Source organism: Carettochelys insculpta, chromosome 2 (assembly GCF_033958435.1).
Source record: "Carettochelys insculpta isolate YL-2023 chromosome 2, ASM3395843v1, whole genome shotgun sequence".
In the NCBI taxonomy this organism is placed as follows: Eukaryota; Metazoa; Chordata; order Testudines; family Carettochelyidae; genus Carettochelys; species Carettochelys insculpta.
Genome location: NC_134138.1, coordinates 267980232 through 267998150, shown reverse-complemented (window position 1 = coordinate 267998150; position 17919 = coordinate 267980232). Strand labels below are relative to the sequence as shown.

At 47.4% G+C, this 17919-nt stretch overlaps 1 protein-coding gene across 14 annotated transcripts in view; it reads left to right on the top strand.

Moving 5' to 3' along the window:
• LOC142008137 (sodium channel protein type 5 subunit alpha-like) overlaps window positions 1-17919 on the top strand; it is a 351358-nt gene that overhangs the window by 180444 nt on the left and 152995 nt on the right. For 13 of the 14 annotated variants that reach the window (XM_074985128.1, XM_074985135.1, XM_074985134.1 and 10 more), the window contains one exon: window positions 6902-7140. In XM_074985128.1, the coding sequence (XP_074841229.1) occupies window positions 6902-7140 (239 nt within the window). Of the gene's footprint in view, window positions 1-6901; window positions 7141-8710; window positions 9942-17919 lie in introns of those variants that run through there. The other variant, XM_074985136.1, reaches the window with a different exon arrangement.

Below are 17919 nucleotides of genomic sequence, written 5' to 3'. Positions count from 1 at the left end.
ACTCCTTCATGACCACGATGTGGCAATGAAAGCGGTCTTTCCTTGAAACAGAGAGAGTGGAAAGGAGTTAAAGTCCTGGCCCACGAATCATAAGCCATGACAGTGAACAGCATCCACCCGCCCCATCCTCTCTCAGTTCAATGGCATTTCAGTGTATTCTGGCTCCTGTTTCATACTTACTGATACGTTGACATTAGCAGAAATGCTGTTTCAGGACATATCCCCCCACAAAACAATGCAAGGAGGAGTCTAGTAAAAGAGGTCTGCATTCAGAAACCATCTTCATTATACAACTGTGTTACAAATCTGTTTCACAGACCCTTGCTGAGAAAGCACAGAGGAACTCAGCATGTGTAATTCAATCAATATTTAGAGCTCCCAAAATTCTGTTACTAAATCAAATCTAAGTGTTTGTTGGCTGGGCTGGCAAGCCTGGGGTAGAGGCCATGGGAGGTAATTTGGTAGGCATGAGAGCCTGAACTAAGTACTCCACTCTAGTACTCGTTATGGAATAAGGATGGTACACAATTAACCAGTAAGCATACCGATAAGCAGGAGATTTACCTGTATGCTAACTGGTTAATCAGCCCTTGCTGGTGAACTCCAATGGTGGCCAACTGTGATGGTCTGGAGCAGTCACGAAGGTACCAGTGAGACAGGCAACAGGACCCCACAGCTGCAGTGGAATCCCATGGCTGTGGCCATGGTGGGGCTGGGTGGCAGGCCCTAATTTAAAATGGTTAACTGATTAAGTGCTAATGGTTAACTGGTTAACTGCTTTTACATCCCTGTCATGGAGATGGGAGGTGAATCCCTGCCCTTGCTTCGCTCTCCACATCAGCCAGCACCTGTTCATGTGTCCTCACAGCAGCAGGTGCTCTGCAGCGCCTGTCCATCGGAATGCAGACATCGCGCAGCTAAAGGCCTCTTACTGTGCATTAAGACAAAAGGCCTAGGCAGGAGAGATGAGCAATGAGCCCTGAAAACTCAAGCAATGACTTGAGTGTTGTCCCTAACTCAGATACTGTCCACATACCAAAAATATTAGCCTGAGAGTGGCAGTGCTTTTAACCCCAGCTGGCTGGTCCCCTCACAGGATCTAGGTTATAGCTGGAGTCAGCACAACTCACCAGTCTCTAGCAGACTCCCTCCATGCAGCAAGTGTTATTTCCCAGGTGTCCACTCTCGCTCAGGACAAGCTAACTCAAGAGGAGTTCATGGAAGTTTAGCTGTAGTTACCCCGCAGAGAGGGTATAGCCTAGGTTTCTCTGCACCATGTGTAGTTATTTACATCAATGGAAAGGAGGTGTACATGATGCTACCAAGTCACTGAAAGCTTGAATCACGGGTGCCCTTGCTTGGCTTTTTGCCAGCACAGTTGTCTGTGTGCAGTTTTTGGACCCTTGGCTATGGTAAATAGGCCCAGTGTATGTTCGGGAAATAAATGACACTAGAAAATATCCCGAGTTTATATCACCAAATCCTCTTTGAATAGGAAAATGATTCTCCTTACAGCTGAAAATTGTGCCCTGGCTCCGCAAAGGGATAGCATATATCTAGTGATTACATTTCCTTTCACAAATCCAATACGATTTTTTCTTTTTCTTTGGTATTCCAATTGTTGTGGAGCAGCTAAGTCTCCTAATGGAGCCCTTACAAAGGAGGGATCTTTACTGACCCCCTTGTTTCTGGATATTTCAGCAGTTTCTTTGCTCTGGTGGCTTTCTACAGAAAGACGAATATTCCAGCATGGGGCTTGATTCTACAAATGGCTACATGTGAGTTCAGTTGGAGCCACACAGAATCCAGTTGGACTGAATTACCACCTGGGGAGTAACTCTGCAGCTGCTTTCATGCCTAGTGGGTGTGGTCCTTCCAGTCCTGTCCCTCCCATGGCTCACCTTAAAGTTCCGCCCACATATCGAGTGCATAGAGACTCAGGCTTGATTAGTCTCCTATTACTGCTTTGAATATGCAGGGCCTGTGTCTCCGCTGCCTTATGTAATGTTGTGTGCCTTTGCAAAGTGTACACAACACAAGCCTGCTCTGATTTGATAGTGCTCTGCACCCACGTGGCATGCAGTTGACATACATGTAAATGCTGTACAAGATGCAGGCCAAGGGCACGCAGGCCCTGCCTCTTGCAGTGTATACATATTCTTCTCTTCTTGTGCTACTCTCCCTCTAATTCAAAGAGTTAATTTCAGGAGAACTGACTGGACATCATAGCCAAAGACTACTCCATTAGAGGCCACAACTAATATCAGGGCCCAATTGTGCAAGGCTCTGTACACACAGCAGGAGACAGCCCCTTCCCTTACTATCTAACCCTACGTCTACACGTGCAGCCAACATCGAAATAGCTTATTTCGATGTTGCGACATCGAAATAGTCTATTTCGATGAATAACGTCTACACGTCCTCCAGGGCCGGCAACGTCGATGTTCAACTTCGACGTTGCTCAGCCCAACATCGAAATAGGCACAGCGAGGGAACGTCTACATGTCATAGTAGCACACATCGAAATAGGGATGCCAGGCACAGCTGCAGACAGGGTCACAGGGCGGACTCAACAGCCAGCCGCTCCCTTAAAGGGCCCCTCCCAGACACAGCTGCACTAAACAACACAAGATACACAGAGCTGACAACTGGTTGCAGACCCTGTGCCTGCAGCATAGATCCCCAGCTGCCGCAGAAGCAGCCAGAAGCCCTGGGCTAAGGGCTGCTACCCACGGTGACCATAGAGCCCCGCAGGGGCTGGAGAGAGAGCATCTCTCAACCCCCCAGCTGATGGCCGCCATGGAGGACCCGGCAATTTCGACGTTGCGGGATGCGGATCGTCTACACGGTCCCTACTTCGACGTTCAACGTCGAAGTAGGGCGCTATTCCTATCTCCTCATGAGGTTAGCGACTTCGACGTCTCGCCGCCTAACGTCAAAGTTAACTTCGAAATAGCGCCCGACGCGTGTAGACGCGACGGGCGCTATTTCGAAGTTGGTGCCGCTACTTCGAAGTAGCGTGCACGTGTAGACGCAGCTTAAATGAACAGAGGCTAGGAGCTGTTGTCCACTGTTTTACAGAAGAGGAGAGAAGACAGAGGAAGCGGAGGGTGAGGTGACTTACCCAAGGTCACATGAGAAGTCTACAGCAGAACTTGGAATTGTGCCCAGGTCTATGGAATGCTAGCCTACAGCCAACCCGTAACCACAAGGCCACCTTTCCACTGCCTTTAACATTGCCTTGCTGCAGAGGCTCACTGTCTGCAGCAGTTGGTGTACAATGGTCTATCCACATATATTTCACTATTAGATAGATCAGAGATCTCATTCCAATATCCTGTGTTCTTAAAGGGGACTGAATCCAACAAGATAGGAAGGACCTGAATTTCTAATTAAAAAATCCAGAAACATATCCACAAACAAAAACAATATTCTATGTGTTCTTAATACACCGTAAAGAAGCAAAAAGAGGGAAGGGACATGGGTCCATCTGATTTTTCCCTTTACAGTTCACCTTTAAGAACAACTATCATATCTGCCATGGGTTGCAGAAGTTATAGCTGACATTCGCCTGAAGGTGAGTGCCACAGGCACATCCTCTCTCTGATGCAGGACCAGCTTTACTAGGATTAGGACTCCCGGTGTACGCCTTATTGGCTCCTTCCTTGACTGTGGTGCTAAAGGCCAGGTTGGTGTGTTTGAGTTTCCCATCCGGTGCCAATCCCCACTTCTCATGGTTGTTGCCAGCAGGGATGTCAGGGCATAGATTTTGCACAAGGTGGAGCTGGGCTACACATGCTCATTGTTGCCAGTCTGAGCCACGGGATATGTTCCACTGGGCAGTTGTGAAGGCACAGATGTTGCATCCTGCCACACTGAGACTTGATCTTCTTAATGCTTTTCCTTGAGTTGTTGGTAATCTGGACATTCACAGTGAGGGTTCCCTTTTTAGTTATGGTGCCAAACTCAATAAATCTATGAGAAGCTTGGTCAGTTAGTACAGTTTAAATTAATTTATTAGCTGCTATAGTCTGCAGTTTGATGCCTAATTATGTATTAGACAAGGGGTCAGCAAACCCCGGTACGGGTGACAAGAGTGGCACGCGAGCTGATTTTCATTGGCACTCAGGGCAGGAGCTCAGCCCCACCTCACCTCCCTCATGCAGCTAGGAGCTTGCTCAAAGCCATGCCGCTTGTGGATTAACAAAAGACTAGCTAATGCTACCACCCACCAAGTACATGATAAAGCTCTGCATCTTAATTTATTAATAAAGCCATTCTAAGTAGGACTCTTACTGACTAGAAAAGTATCGCCAGCACTCAGACCATACATAGAGGTCAAAAGGTCAAATTTTGGCACTCCGCCTCTGAAAGTAACAGAGAGGGAGCTGTGCTAGTCTATATACTATCAAAACAAAAAAGCAGCCAAGTAGCACTTTAAAGACTAAAAAAATAATTTATTGGGTGAGCTTTCGTGGGACAGACCCGCTTCTTCAGACCATAGCCAGACCAGAACAGACTCAATATTTAAGGCACAGAGAACCAAAAACAGTAATCAAAGTTGACAAATCAGAAAAAAATTATCAATGTGAGCAAATCAGAGAGCAGAGGGACGGGGGGTAGGGAGTCAAGAATTACTTGGCTTAATCTAATTCTTGACCACCACCCCTGCCCCTCTGCTCTCTGATTTGCTCACATTGATAATTTTTTTCTGATTTGTCAACTTTGATTACTGTTTTTGGTTCTCTGTGCCTAAAATATTGAGTCTGTTCTGGTATGGCTATGGTCTGAAGAAGCGGGTCTGTCCCACAAAAGCTCATCTAATAAATTATTTTGTTAGTCTTTAAAGTGCTACTTGACTGCTTTTTTGTTTTGATCACCTCAGAAATGTTGCTGACCTCTGAGTAGGACCATCATTTCCATTACTGTTTTTGAATTATTTTGACAAATGATAGCCAATCTTTTTGGGATATAGTAAATAGTAAGTACCAGCTGTATTTTTGTTTTATTAGAGCAGGAGTGCTAGCAATAGTCACAATTAAACTTGCCCCAGAGTTTCCCTAATATCACTCGCTTATGGTACCTTATAACTTTCTGAAATTTTTACCTGCTGGGCTGAAAATTTCCAGGCCTGGATATTTCAGTGTCTGAACTTTTAGAAAAGTTGGTTGAGCTGTTTGAATATCAGGAATGTTTTAAAACATCTCTTCTCAGTTATAAAGATGATTCTTGTCTCTTTTAAGAGTTCTGGTGCTGAAGAAACTGAGATAAAAATTTATTTTTTTAATTTTTAAACAATTGAAAACATACAACAAAATAGGTTAAAGTCAAATAAGATGTTTTGCCTCAATATTGAAGAAAATCCACACTCCTGGGCAACACAGGCCATGTCTACATTTCAAAATTATATTGACCTAAGTTATATTGGCATACACCCAAGACAGTTACAAAATCACTTGTGTGTACACACTTGGATCCTTGTGTTGGTGGTGTTCATTCTTATCAGGAGAGCTTTTATGAATTGTATTGTCAGTGTGAAGCATTTTGGGATGCCTCCTGAAAGCCAGAGATGGTCAATGGGAGCACCGTATCCATCTAATTACATTGACAGTGATTAGAGAAATAGTGTTACAAAATTGACATAGAGAGGCACATCTGTCTGCAGGAGCAAAATTTACATCTTGACATTTCCACAGCTAGGTTAATGCAAGGCAGCTGACATTGACCTAACTGTGTCTACCAGGCTGTAGTTATATTGATCTAGGCCCCAGTGCCGGCAACCCTTGGTATTGCTGTCCCTTGTAGAGCACCTACACCAAGAGATGCTCTCCTGTCAATCTATGGAGCATCTTCACCAAGGGCTGCAGTACAGCAGCTGCACTGCTGTAAGTATAGACATGCTCTCAGGCTCCAAAGTGCCCTAGCCACTTCCAATCATATGATTTAAGCAATTTAAAAAGTTGTACCCTATAGCAAAATTCAGTGAGGTAGATTTAAATTAACCATTGTCATCTTTTCCCCATTGTCTAGGCCATCACTCTGAAATGGGAAGTAAATCTGAACCTTTGTATCAAATTAGATCTGTGTCCCTACTTTGATTTTCGTTTTTCCTACCATCACTCTTGTGCAATTGTAGGCTCTGAGGATTAAACCAACAGTGTGCTCACTTCTGTGCAATATGCAAAAAAAAAAGATAATCTGTTACCCCAAGATCTTATATTTTACCAGGTTGTAGGAGTGCGATTAGGACCTACCAAATTAACAGTCCATTTTTGTCAATTTCATGGTGATGGGATTTTAAAAGTCAGGATTTCAGCTACTTAAATCTGAAATTTAAATCTAAATGTCACCGTGTTGTAGTTGTAGGAGTCCTGACACAAAAAGGAGAAGGAGGTCTGCATGGTTATTGTAGGGGTGGTTGTGGAACTGCTACTCTTACTTCTGAGCTGCTGCAGGTGATGGTGCTGCCTTCAGAGCTGGGCCACTGCAGAACACTGGCTGCTGATTCGGAACCCAGCTCTGACAGAAGCTCAGAAGCAAGGGTGACAATACTGCAACCCCCCTAAGACAACCTTGTGACATGTCCCCACAACTCTCTTTTGGGTCAGCACCCCCTGTTTGAGAACGCCTGATCTCCCCTGTGAAGTCTGTGTAGCATGGGGTAAAAACACACAAAAGACCAGATTTCATAGGTGGGGGGGGGAACCAGATCTCATGGTCTGTGACACGTTTTTCAAGACTGCAAATTTGGTAGGGTCCTAGGTATGACTACTGTCTATTAACAAGCAGATTTAGGTCATTTAGGTGGATGCTATTGAGGGGGAGGTTGTGCTTTCATCTGTTTTCTCTTTTCACATTTAGTGTTAATTGACTATTGCTTCACATTCTGCTTCTCACTTAGAGCTTGAGGAATCACAACAGAGATGTCCTCCATGTTGGAATCATTTTGCTGTTAAATTTCTCATTTGGGATTGCTGTCCATTGTGGTTGCTAATCAAGAAATATGTAAAATTTGTGGTAATGGATCCATTTACTGACCTTACAATCACCCTTTGTATTGTGATGAACACTCTCTTCATGGCTCTGGAACATTACAAGATGACAAAGGAGTTTGATGACATGCTTTCCATAGGCAATCTGGTAAGTGAATTTGAACTCAAACTTTCTGGAGAGTTTATTTCTGCTGTTTCAAGTACTGAAGGTAGATAGCTTTTGATGCTGGAATTTGTGTTCTTAATATGGTTGTCCTCCTGGTGTTTGAAGAGAAATGAAAATGGATATGTATTTACTATCACTAAGCAAGTGTACTCTGCTGCTTATTAATGGATAATTAAGTGTCACTTCTCCCATGAAACCAAGAAATTTCTAGCAAATAATTGTTATAGGCAGTGAAGGAAGAGGGATCTGAGAAAATTTTTAAAAATCAATAATAAAGATAAATAGGTCATCAGGGTTTTTTTTTTAAGTTAAAGAACACCATGGAAAAAAAATAAAGCCATTGCCAAGTCGGGCAGTGATCTGGAGTTATCACTTATGTAGTTATGGTACATCCAAAATTTTCAAGTGTTTAATAGAGTCATAGGCTATGTTTAGATAAGAGTGATCTGTTGACAAAAGTTTTAGTTGGAAGGTATCTTCTGACAAAACTTCTGTCGACAGATCATGTCCAGAGTGCAAAGTGGATCACTCTTTCAATCCAGAGGCCCTATCGACAGAACAACCGCCCAGAACACCGTCAGACAGGGTCATATACAGGACACGCCCTTCCAGTAGCTCCAGCAAGATGCACCCTTAAAGACACCCCATCCGATGCCCATTCCATGCCATACTGAGGCATGCCTACCTTCATGAGGGACAGCACAGTTGCTAGAGAAGGGTGTCAATGCTTTCTGGCAGACACAGCTCTTTCCATTGAGCTATGGTGCCAGAGCAGTCTCCAGGCTTGCACTGGCCCCACCCAGCAGTGCTTCAGCACCAGCTGTACCTCCTGATAGCCGTTGTCCTCTTCCTCACGGAGGGTGAGCCTTACACCACTTTCGAGGAACTCACCATGGCTGCCAGACGGTCACACCTGCTCCCACTCCTCCTGGTGCACAGGTGGGTCTGGAGGCACTGCACCAGTTCCAACTGGTGGGACCGGCTGGTCATGGGGCAGTGGGAATACCAGCAGTGGCTCCAGAACTTTCGCATGTGGAAGGACACCTTCCTGGAGCTCTGTGCCTGGCTCGCCCTTGCCTTCTGGAGACAGGATACCCGGCTGCGACCTACCATCCCCATGCACAAGCAGGTCACATTCACGCTCTGGAAGCTCACCACTCCCGACAGTTACCACTCCATGGAAAGCGAGTTGGATGCAGAGAAGTCCATCATGGGAGCCTGCAAGGCACTCTTGGGCTGCAATCCCTGCATGGGGGGAGGTGTCCTGCCAAAGGGGGACCCTCAGGAAGCGAGGTTGGGGGTGTAGGGTGTGGGCTGAGGTGTGAACAAGAAGCCCCATCCCCAGGGGACCATTGCATCTCAACTTCATCATCTTGCTGCCAACGGGGGGCAGCCTCACAGAGGGACCCCTCACAGAGCTCGGGGGGGAAGGAGTGGGAGGGGGCAGGGGAGCCCACTGCGGCTCAGGGACACCCTCTTGCAGTCCCTGATGTGGGCGTTTGGTCCCCTCCCTCTGCATGTTGTGATGGCCATCAATGCCTTTGTGCTGCAGAGAATCATCTGTCTGGGAGACGTGAATGCAGTCATGGCTGGATTCGCCATCCTGGGGTTCCTGAACTGCATCAGGGCTGTTGAGAACCACATCCCCATCTGTGCCCTGGAGCATGGCATGGCCAAGTATATCGACTGCAAGGGATACTTCTCAATGGTGGTGCAGGCCCTGGTTGACCATTGTGGCAAGTTCACTGACATTTATGTTGGATGGTCAGGCCGGGCACATGACACCTGTGTGTTCTGCAATTCCAGCCTGTGCTGGAGGATGTAGGCAGACACATTCATCCCCTGCTGGGAGATGGCGATCGGGACATGCAGATGCCACTCTCCATCATGGAGGACACAGCGTACCCCCTCATGGCCTAGCTCATGAAGCCCTACACTGGCCAGCTGGACACCAACCAGGAACTCTTCAATGCCCACCTCAGCTGGGCCCAGATGCAGGTTGAGTGTGCCTTCAGCCACCTCCAGGCACGCTTCTGTGCCTTTGAAATGAATGGGCTTGACCTGGTGGCTAAAAAGCAAATTGGCTTCCAGGTCAACCCCCATTAAAATGAATGGGCTTGACCAGGTGGCCAAAAAGCAAAGTGGCTACCAGGTCAACCCCATACTTTGTCTTATGCGTTGACCTACTGCCCCAGAACAAATGGGCTACCAGATCAACCCTGCACTCTATCTTATGGGTTGACCCGAAAGAAAACCAGACACCAGGTCAAACCCGATTCCCAGACAGGAGGAAGTGGAGGTGGTTGGGCCCTCCTCCTGGCAAGGGCTGCCCTGCCCACTTCCTCGGGTGGTTGGACCCTCATGCGAGGGTCACCACCGGGATATGGGGTGGGGGGCACAATGTCCCCCAGGTTGTGGCCATGTGTTATGCCCTGCACAACATAGTACAGGGGAGTGGGGAGGCCTTCCTCCCAGGACTGGGGATGGAAGCTGGCCTTGGGTATGAACAGGCAGGTGCATCTCTGATCTATCAGGCCCACTGGGACAGGATGCAGATCCAGGAGGCCCTGAGGGACAGCTTCTCCCAGGACCCCCCATTGGGGGTCTCAGCTCACAGTTCCACCCTATCCCTATCATGACCCCTCGCTTTGCCCCCTGACCCCTCCCTGACCCCGCCTAATAAACACAGATGTGGGGGTGGTGCTCAAATGACTTGTTTACCTGAACAAATAAAAACGTAGAAAAGAAATGTTGTAATCATGAACTATGTACAATAAAGCAAAGTGCAAAATCAGTGAACTACGTACAGTGGGGGGGTGGGGCTTGGGATGAGGGGGCAGCATCAGAACTTGGATGGGGGGGCTTGGGATAGGTGGTGGGGGCCTCAAAACATGGAGGGGGCTGGGGCCACAAACCCGAGGGGGAGCAGGACCCCGAGTGGTGTAGGCCTCAGGATCCCTTCTTGCCACACATTCAGGTCCGCCATCGGGGCCAGGAGCAGGGGAAGGCACAAAGGCAGACGGATGGCCAGTGGAGGCAGAGCAGCTGGGGGGACAGGGTAGGGGATGGGGGCATAGAAGCAGCAACCCTGGGCAACTGGGCCACCATGTCCTGCCAGATGTTGGTGGCAGCACTGAAGTAGGACGTTACCCACAACCACCACTCCTAGTCGTCTTGCAGCTGCTGGTTCAAGAGTTCCGTCATCCTCTAGAGGTCAGTTTTGTTGTCCTCTGGTGGTTCTCTTGCACCTGGTGACGGCTCTTCTTGCTGCGGGCCCATTCTGATGGTGGTGTGGGGTTGGCTTACTCCAGTGCTGGAGTGGGGCTGGCCTGGCCCTTGGACAGTGCAGGCCCAGCTGCAAGGAAGACAAGGAGGAGAGATGTTGAGTCGTTCACACCCTGTACCCCACAAAGAGCAGCAGCAAACACCAACACCAACATCACCCCCGCCTCGTGAGCAAAGGATAGGAATGTCCAGGGAGCAGGGCCGTGCGTAGCCTACACAACAGGGCCGGCCACACGGGCTCTGTGGTGCCTCTGAAACTGGGCTGACTGCAGCAGTGTCCCCCCACCTGCCCCAATAGGCTAGCAGCCAAGGGGGCTGTCCAGCCACAGAGAGGTCCCTGCATGAGTGGCAGAAGAGCCAGGAGCAGCCTGGCCCTCCGTGGGCCTCCCCGACACACCTCCAGCTTGCAGCACTGTCTGCAGGAGTGAGTGCTGCCTTTTGCCTGTGTGTATACCTACATGCCGGGAGCCACAATCCTCTGTGTGTCTGGGGTCAGGCCAGCCCCCCTGTGGTCAGCTTGCTTCAAGTCGGGGCAGGTGCTGGCAGGGTGTGCCCCCTCACCCCCCGCCCGGACCTGGGGCTCTTCTGGCCTCCTGTTAGGCTGCCATCAGACTGGCACGCATGCCCAGGGGCTGCCTGCTGGGTCCGGGTGGCATGCACTACCTTGTGTGTGGTTCCACATGCCAGAACGGCAGCGCGAGGTCCCTCCAGAGCCGGCCAGGTGATGCTCACAGCATGCCCCATTTGCATCTGCCCTCCATGCCCTGGGGTGTGCGACACACGGGATACTGCCGGAGAAACCCTCGCCCAGCACCTACAGCACTCGGGAGGTAGCCTGGCTGGCTGGGACCAACTCCACAATGGTCACCAAGCTGCCGCTCTCCTCAAAGGCCATCTGCCTCTGGCTCCGGTGGCGGGGTTGGGACTTGGAGGCCCACTCCTTCTCTTCATGGGGCTTCAGATTTGGAGTGGGGGCCTCCAGTGCCGTGTTGATGGGGCAGGACATTGTTAAGCTCATTGTAGTAGGGGCAGGTGGCAGGTCCTGCCCTGGAGCATCAGGCTGTGTCCCAGGCATGGGCATAGCCCTGGCAAAGTTCCTCTACCTTTGCCCAGACCAGCTCCATGCTGTGGGCAGGGTGGCCCTGTTCCACCAGGGCAGTGGCCATCCGGGCGTAGGTGGGAGCAGTGCAACACTTGGCCTTGGGAACGAGGAGGGAGTGCTCTTCACCCCATAGCTCCAAGCGGGTTTGCACCTCAGCCCCAGTACAGGAGGGGCCCACCACTTGGTGCCCAGAGGTGGCTCCTGGGACTCCTCAGTCTGCTCTAACTGGGAAGGCCCAGACAACAGGAGTGACTGTGAAGGCATGGGGGACCACAGGTGGTACCTCTGCTACTTCCACACTCTCAGCATCCTGACACAGGTTTTCCTGGGCTCCCTGCAACTTTATGGTCCCTGCTGCTGGCCCCTCTTAAAGTGCCGATTGCTATGGACAGGGTGTCTCCTGGGGCACCTGTGCGGTGCCCTGGAGGCCTTTTCTGTCGGCGGAGGCCCCTCAGAATGTCCAGACCAGCTTTCCATCAACAGAGGTGTTCTTCCTTGTGGGGAGTGGGATAAGGCTATCAACAAAAGTGCTACGTTCTGTTGATTTACTGTCAACACAACACCTTGGGAATCTGGATGCTCCACGGGTTTGGATGTTTTGTTGATAAAAGCCTCTAGCATAGACGTAGCCATAGAGTTTGAGGCCAGAGGTTACCACCAAATCAGATAGCCTGATATCCTATGTATGACAGGCCACCAAGACCACTAGCACCTACATGTTAAACCCAACAGTCTTCTCCATTTTGGGTTTTCTGGCTCGAGATATTTGTCAGGCTCTAAGTTCAGATAGTGCTGACTACCCGCCTTTTGGAAATCAAGCCCTTTAAGTTGTCTCAAATTGAGCAGTCAGAAATTGAGACACTCAGAATCATAAAACCGTTTGAAGCAATATTTTAGCTACAATGCACACGGCATATTCTCCTACATTCTGGAGTTAAGAAAAACAAGCAGTCCTGTAAAGTTATTTTCATTAAAAAAAAAAGTAATCTGTTATTGAAATACGTGAGAGTGTATGCATGTCTGTTCACACAGTTTTACCAATATGGACTCATGGAGCTGATAGTACAGATACACAGAAGCCACCGGTTTCTCAGAGTAGTCCTGGGCCCTGGAGTCTGCTGACCATCAGAGGCAGAGTTTTACCTTACCCTTATTCTCCATTTTCAAAACTGCACCAATTGGCTTCATTCAGCAGTGTCAATTACTTTCCTAGGCCGATGGACCAATCACCACCTCGTAAGCTCTTCGGTCTCAAGAGATTTTCCTGTGAAGCTACGGTCGATGAGTGACCTATGTGTTGCTCCAAGACCTATGTTGTTGCTCTTTGTGGATAGCACCAGCTATATAGGAAGTTGGAAAAGCCTTCTGATTGGGCTGTGTTGGGTTTCCTCAGCAGTAGACTCCTGTGCAGGAACTTTGGTGCCTTCTCTTAGTCCTCACATGGACAAAAAGGAATTCACCCAGAAGGTGACCATGTGGCAATTCTCAGCAGGTGATAAGGTAGCAATCATGATGCTCCCCAGTCTGGCACCCAGAACAAAGGTGTTGGTGTTCCCTGCTCCATGCCTTTCCTCCATGCCATACCTGGTGGAGTCTGAATGACCTCTGTGGAGTAGCTTGGAGTAGAGATGGAAACAGAAACAGGAGAAAAAGAAAAGAAGAAATTGAAAAGCTGTTGATTTTATCTAGCTCCAAATTGCTCACTGCTGTTGGGTCTGGAGCCATTTCTCCTGTTTTGTAATAAAGATGACAAAATTAAACCAAGCAAACATCCTTCTTACAATGCCCTTTCCAATGGGCCTCCCTCCCCATTCAGTGAAAGGACAGTTTTTGAGGTGAAATATTTGTGGCTCAAGACCACCCTTGGCCATTCCGCCTCAGTTTTACTAAACCCAGACTTAAATGGGGTATTAATGGAGCTGGACACAAAAGGGTGAATTCTCTCTCACCAAGGTTTTCAGTATCGCAACATGTGGAATGAAAACTCCAAATTTCAGAATTCTCCATGAAAGAGAATGGTGCCTCAGCCCCAGGACAGTCTGAACAGCTGGCTTGATCTGTGATTATTGGAAGCTCTGGAGTCCCCAGTTTTGAAGCAGTTCACTTTGTAGGCTGTCCCAGAACCATGGATCTGGGAATCCCTAGAACACCAGATTGGACATCCAAAAGCAGGGGTGTTGAGGCTGGCAGGTGCGTGAACTGGCAAGAAACCAGGTTTGTGATGGGAGTTCTGTAGGAGTCTGCCTGGGTTCATCTGGAACATCTCTGAGACCAAACAGGCTCTTCAAAATGTTTTGATTTTGGCAAAGCGGTAAAACCTGATAAAACTGTGTTTCATGAGAATTCTTGCAACTGGCTAATTATTGGCATGACTTGCTGAAGAATCTCAGTCTGTCTCCAGTCACTGCAAAAGGAGCACAAAGGAGTAAAATCAGGATTTCCTTCTTCCTATCCATAGTCACACAGCAGTTCTCTACTTCTTTCTGATAAGAATGTTCCCTGTAGTTATCTCCCAGCAAGAAGGGAGTGTTAAATGGGGGAAATAGGAGGGGATAAAAGAACATTGCTTTTCTTTTTCTCTCTCTGTGAAGAAATCATGAAAGAAATGTAAGCAAGTGCCCTCTTCCTCTGAGAATAAGGTGGGAGAGTGTGACTCTATATCTGGCACTTGTGAGAATCAATCATTAAAGATCTCCAGTTCTGATGATATTTTTGCATCATAAAATTATACAACAAAGCTCTGGTTCTCTGACTCCCCAAGTTCTTCATCTAAAGTAGATAATGTTTGTACCTGATACCAAGAGAAATAGCAGCACCAATACATACATCTCTGCATGCTTCATCTGACCAGGCTGCCTGCACTGATGCCAGTTCTTCACACAAGGCAACAATATTTTCTGTATTTTTCATCCTTCCTCTTAAGAAATTAAGAGTTTATTGATCTAAATTAGAGATTCAGTGGCTGAATTATTTTATTAAAAGAAAAGATTTAGGATGGAATCCCTGAAAACTGTGACAGTAGCATTTAACACTGTAGTACGGTGGATTTACTGCTATGATGTCCTCACAGGTCTTTGGCTCTGTCAGGCTACGTCTACACGTGCACCCAACTTCGAAATAGCTTATTTCGATGTTGCGACATCGAAATAGTCTATTTCGATGAATAACGTCTACACGTCCTCCAGAGCTGGCAACGTCGATGTTCAACTTCGACGTTGCTCAGCCCAACATCGAAATAGGCACAACGAGGGAACGTCTACACGGCAAAGTAGCACACATCGAAATAAGGGAGCCAGGCACAGCTGCAGACAGGGTCACGGGGCGGACTCAACAGCAAGTCGCTCCCTTAAAGGGCCCCTCCCAGACACACTTTCATTAAACAGTGCAAGATACACAGAGCCAACAACTAGTTGCAGACCCTGTATATGCAGCACGGACCCCCAGCTGCAGCAGCAGCAGCCAGAAGCCCTGGGCTAAGGGCTGCTGCCCACGGTGACCACAGAGCCCCGCAAGGGCTGGAGAGAGAGTATCTCTCAACCCCCCAGCTGATGGCCGCCATGGAGGACCCCGCTATTTCGATGTTGCGGGACGCGGATCGTCTACACGTCCCTACTTCGATGTTGAACGTCGAAGTAGGGCGCTATTCCCATCCCCTCATGGGGTTAGCGACTTCGACGTCTCGCCGCCTAACGTCGATTTCAACTTCGAAATAGCGCCCAACACGTGTAGACGTGACGGGCGCTATTTCGAAGTTACTGCCGCTACTTCGAAGTAGCGTGCACGTGTAGACGCAGCTTCAGTGACAATAACCAGAAGGCTGCTTGTGTGTGTAAGAGAGTGCGTGTGTGCGTATGTGTATATATATGTGTTCAATGAAGGAGGCCCATGACCACAGCTGAGGCTTCCCAAAACCACAGACCAGGTAAGGATTGAAGGCGCTCAGCCAGGGTTTATTACCAAGCAAAGTACAAACAACATTTGTCTAGTATACTGTACTGACACATGGTACAGATGTATCTGCAGCAGCGGACTGACACAGCCAGTGGGAATTCAACTGCCCCCTAGGTCAGACAAAGATGGTACCCCAAAGACATCACATTATATAGAGGTACAAACAAAGCACACTTTACTGCTAATGTTTCAGGTTACCAACCTCTGACGTTGTCAGGTTACCACCTTCTGATGCTACTTAGATACCACCCGTTACCCTGTACCTTGTGGTTTGGTTGGATCATCTCTACCCATCATACTGTCATTTTAGACCCTTTCCTGAACCTGGGTCTGTATCTGTAAGGAGTAGGTATTGAGTTCTCTTTTAATGAGCTGGTGAGACCTTGTGATTTCAACTTATACCAATTATTGTTCTGCACCTGGACCAATTACCAGTTAGTGTTTTGTACTCTCAGCCCTGTCTGTGCCAAGTTCTGTTAGCAGAGGTCTGCCTCTTGCTCACAGCTTAGCTTTGCTTTGAGCCATATTTTGTCCATTTTTGCTAGGCCTCAGGCCTCACACCAGGCCTGTGCTGTATGGCCTTAGGCCTTCCATCTTACTACAAACACCAAAGGAACTCTTATCATTCATGGGACTCCAATATATTTATTTACATATCTGTATGCACACCTATTGGTTAGCAACATCACTAATACTAAGATCATCTGTATTATAGCTGATACCAGTTTACTCCTCTACTCTTGAAGACAATGTCTGCATAATCCCCTACCTGGATTATTAGTTAGAGAACGCATGGTTTATGTACAATTGCAGTTAGCACTGAGCAAGGTTCCAGTGACTTTGCTGTCTGGAATTCATACCTAATCCGTAGAAAAGTCACTTCTGCCTTTATAGACTCAGTCCCTCAGACACTCTGATGTCTTATTAGCCCTAGAGTTCCCATCTGAAAAGATTATTGATTAAAAAGAAATTGTTCCTCCAGAGTCATCCCTCAGCAAGACAATTGCATGCTGTGTTCACCATGCTATCATCAATTTTTCAGTCAGGGTCCTGAGTGCAACTTCACAGACCTTGACACTTGTGTTTAATATCCTCATGGAATTTGCAGCTTCAGCCAGAGGAATCCTACATATCTCTAACCGCAGTGATTCAGAAATTGTAACTTGTTGGAAATCAGAGGCGAGTCTGGCTTGTGCAGTACTGATGCTAGAGATCAGTTGGGCTGAGGTAATTTAGCATTCTGTCTTTGTCAGAGGATGGTCCATCCAAAATGTTTTCACCAGACACTTTTTACCTTCCTGATCAGAAAGAGAAATGCATTGTAGATATGAAACCATATAAAATTGTTATATGGCAGTCTATATGTTTAGTCATTTCCAAAGCACTACAGATTAAATATCATAGCTTCTTCAAATGCAGGTGTTGCCATTTCTTGCTTAGCACTGCAATTTTGTAATTCTATGTGATCCTCCCTTTTCTTATTTGATCTTCCTATTTTTTACTTGGCTCTCATTAATCAACCTTGCTGGAGCAAAAACTCCAGGCTAAACAGAATTCCCTCATGTTCAGACATTGCTGTTATATTCAAATCCATAACACACACATATCTTCTGATCTCCAGTGTGCATTCACATAGTCTATTGCATCATGGAAAAGCAAGTGGTGCAATATGGAAATGCAACAGATGGTTGTTCAAGACACACAGCTGTGTGCACCTTTCATGAGAGGTTTAGAATCCAAATAAGGTATGGGTGTGTCTACACTTGCATTCCTCTTTCAAAAGAGTCATGCAAATGAGGGAAATTGAAAATGTAAGTGGGAAGAAGGATTCTTGTGAAGATGGAATTTACTTTTGAAACAGCAGTGTCCACTGCTTTTCTTCTTTTGAAAGAGGAATATGCAAATCAGGTGCCAGATACGTAAATCTGCACCTCATTTGCATTTTGATTTCCCTCATTTGCATGCCTCTTTCAAAAGAGAAATGCAAATGTAGATGCACCCTTTGTGAAAAAATATGTGGCAACCTAATACCTTATCTTCTAAGCCCACTATTTACAACCTTGTATGTATGTATTCAAATAAGTTATTTTGAAGGAATTTTTAACAGTGCTAGACTTGGCATTTTCATGCAGTTGGGCCATGTTTGCACTAGCAAGGCCCTTTTTCAAAAGAATATGTGGAGCATCCCCACACAAAATGTGCTATTTTGATCCAAAATTGAAAGAACGTCATTGTTCTTCTGGAACCCCTCTTCTGCTCCCAGATCAGGAAAAGGCCTCCTCTTGAAAGCTTCTTTTATAAAAGAGCACGTGTAGACGCTCTGTGGGTCCTTTTTTCAAAAGAGCAGTCCTCATGGCACTGGATTTTTTGATCCTAGGCCCATTCTTTAGAAAGAGCAGGGGCTGTGTGGACCCTGTCTATCG